Source organism: Nannobrachium achirus (assembly GCF_963921795.1).
Source record: "Nannobrachium achirus genome assembly, chromosome: 23".
NCBI lineage: Eukaryota > Metazoa > Chordata > Actinopteri > Myctophiformes > Myctophidae > Nannobrachium > Nannobrachium achirus.
In genome coordinates, this window is record NC_137830.1 from 48,410,223 (window position 1) to 48,413,185 (window position 2,963).

Below are 2,963 nucleotides of genomic sequence, written 5' to 3' on the forward strand. Positions count from 1 at the left end.
CTTCATCGTGTTGTTTCACACTAGCATTGAACCCCCTCAGAGTCAGCTTGGGCTTTTAAAAAAAAACTTTTTACACAAGATAGCTCAGTAGAGCTGTAGAGAGTCTGTAAAAAATAAATGGACAGAGCCATGGTTTCTACAGACCTATTTGTCAGCAAGTGCAAATCCGCCATTTTTCTATCCAGAAATGAAGCTGGAAATGAATGCTACTGGCTGGAGGGCAATCACTCTGTTTAGCCAATCAAGAACCATCTGCTCTTATTCTGCTCTTTTCCCCTTCTACACCAAACCTATTTGCCGAAAATAGCCGATCTACAAGCTCAGAACGCCTTGCGCTGCGAGGCGTTATGAGCTTGTAGATCTGCTATTTTTGGCTACAGTTCTCAGAATATGGACACTAGGGTTCAAGTTGTTAACATAAAAAGGATTGGAAGATTTGGAGGACCCCCTGTTGTAACTCTGAGGACCCCCTGTTGAAGACCCCTGTTCTAGCACATTGTAACAGGGATGGAATCCTCCGCTGATACCGTCCATAAGCCCTAAGACTAATTACTTATAAGATGCTATCTCTTTTGTGAAGTGTCATTTCGGATCAACATTTGGCCTGGTGGGAGTTCAATCAGTTTCAGGAACTCTTGCTCCATATGGTCATTGTTCAGAGTGCCATAACTGGTTGAGTTTTCTCAGAAGGGTGGCTGGTATCTCCCCTAGAGATAGGGTGAGAAGTTCATTCACCCGAGAGAGACTTGGAGTAGAACCGCTGCTCCTTCACTTGGAAAGGAGTCAGCTTAGGTGGTTCGGGCATCTAGTACGGATGCCCCCCGAGCGCCTTCCTAGGAAGGTCCTCGATGCACGTCCCACTGGGAGGAGACCCCGTGGCAGACCTAAGACCAGATGGAAGGATTATATCTCCAGACTGGCCTGGGAACGCCTCGGTATACTCCCAGAGGGAGTGGAGGAAGTTGCGCAGGATAAGGAAATCTGGAAGTCTCAGTTGGAACTGTTACCCCCGCGACCCGATTCCGGATAAGCGGTTGAAGATGGATGGATGGATGGATGGTTGCAGAATGGCACACAACTCACAGTGGCAAATTGTGTATTGTTAAATCTTTTCGATTCCTATTTCTAGAACGGACACCGATTCTCAGAATCTATCAAGTGAGCAGCACTGGCTGCATGCTAAGAACAAATTATAGATCCATTGTGAGGAATTTTATGCTTGACTATTCATGTTAATTATTGAACAGTTGACCTTCAACTTATGAGCTGGCTGTTGCCTGGTAACTCAGGAACTCCAGCCGTGGTAGCTCTCCTCTCCTCTCCTCTCCTCTCCTCTCCTCTCCTCTCCTCTATACATCCTCAAGCATTTTAAAATGAATGAACATATTCATCAAGTCCATCAGCCCGGGAAAAAGAGTTGGAGAGGCCCCTCATTGCGCGCTATAGAGAGAGATCTCTCTCTATAGCACTGCTGCTACTCAAAGATTTGCCATTTCAGATCATGACAAGTGACAAAACCGTTTGTTTTGTATTTATCATTTTAAAAATGATTTAAACTAGTGAAAACAGCCGATCTACAAGCACACAACGCCTCGCACCGCGAGGCGTTGTGTGCTTGTAGATCTGCTGTTTTCACTACTTTTGTGCGGCGGCCTTGTATGATGAAGCAGGGCTTTACTTTGCGAATAAATGTACAAATTTGAAACTTGGAGATACCAGGTTTCTGCCCGACAGTGACGATTTACTTTGTTGGCCGCCCAGCCCCCAAAATGGAACGAAGGCCGAAATCTATTTAAATCTTTTCCTAATGGCCGGCCTGCACCGGCCGGGAATGAACCGGCCATTCGGGAGTTGTCCCGCTTTGTCATTCAGAATATAAGGCAGATTCCAACTAGTATGAGGTTTTTCCACTACACGGACAGGGGGAGAGGGAATGTTTCTTCATGGACAGGGGGAGAGGGAATGTTTCTTTGTGTCATCCATCTACAGCCCAATGGAGGGGATGCTGCACTGTTTCACCTCATCTCCTCCATAATGTGTTTCATCCTGTGTGTGCATGTGTGTCTCTTGTGTCTGGTGTTGTAGCCAGTCCGTATTTGAATCCGTGTTGGAGGTCGAGATGTCTAACGCAGGGTTTCCCAAATAGGCCTGGGGCCAATTCTGATATCTTCACAAATTGGTACCACCCAAGGTGACTGTAAATTTTCTACATTTTTGACTTCCTACATGTCTCTAGTTTACATTTTGGTATGATAACCCTTTCTGAGACCCAGCTTAATTGATGTTATCAGCCGCTAGAGTCGGTCTCCCATCGACTTTCTATACAGGAGGAAAATACCCAGAAAACCTTTTTTTCTGGGTATTTAAGTAGGATGTGAGGGGTCTAACTAGGGGTTTGTCATGATACTGAATCCATTGCAAACATTTGTGTCGCACAAAAACATTCCTTGGGCTACAAATGGCCACAGAAGACGCCCACAAAACTGATGAAACTGATGAAAAGTGATGACTCATCATCTACCACCTTCATAGTTTAGTGATGAAAACACTAAACCATCGCTTTCTGTGGCCAGTTTTCAGGGTATTTTCCTCCTGTATAAAGTTGATGGGAGACCGACTCTAGCGGCTGATAACATCAATTAAGCTGGGTCTCAGAAAGGATTATCATACCGAAATGTAAACTAGAGACATGTAGGAAGTCAAAAATGTACGGTCACCTTGGGTGGTACCAATTTGTGAAGATATCAGAATTGGCCCCAGGCCTAAAACCCTTGGATGCCGTGACGCCAGTCCAGGGGTGCCGCAGAATACTTTGATAATATTTGGAATTCATCAATATCACTTCAGTAAGTTTAACCACTTAGACATATGATTAGTGAAACAGGCCTGATTTGCACTGTACTTGATGAGTTCTTTTTCCATCTATCCCAACTCTCTTCACTAAAAATAGCAGATCTACAAGC

The 2,963-nt window shown here is 44.9% G+C and overlaps 1 protein-coding gene across 1 annotated transcript in view; it reads left to right on the forward strand.

The window, feature by feature from the left end:
- Window positions 1-2,146, forward strand: part of ncapd3 (non-SMC condensin II complex, subunit D3) — a gene marked incomplete at both ends in the record, with an annotated part of 78,785 nt that extends 76,639 nt beyond the window's left edge. The window contains one exon of the mRNA XM_080754406.1: window positions 2,086-2,146. Coding sequence (XP_080610532.1) covers window positions 2,086-2,146 — 61 coding nt within the window. The remainder of the gene's footprint in view (window positions 1-2,085) is intronic.
- Between the last annotated feature and the right edge of the window lie 817 nt (window positions 2,147-2,963).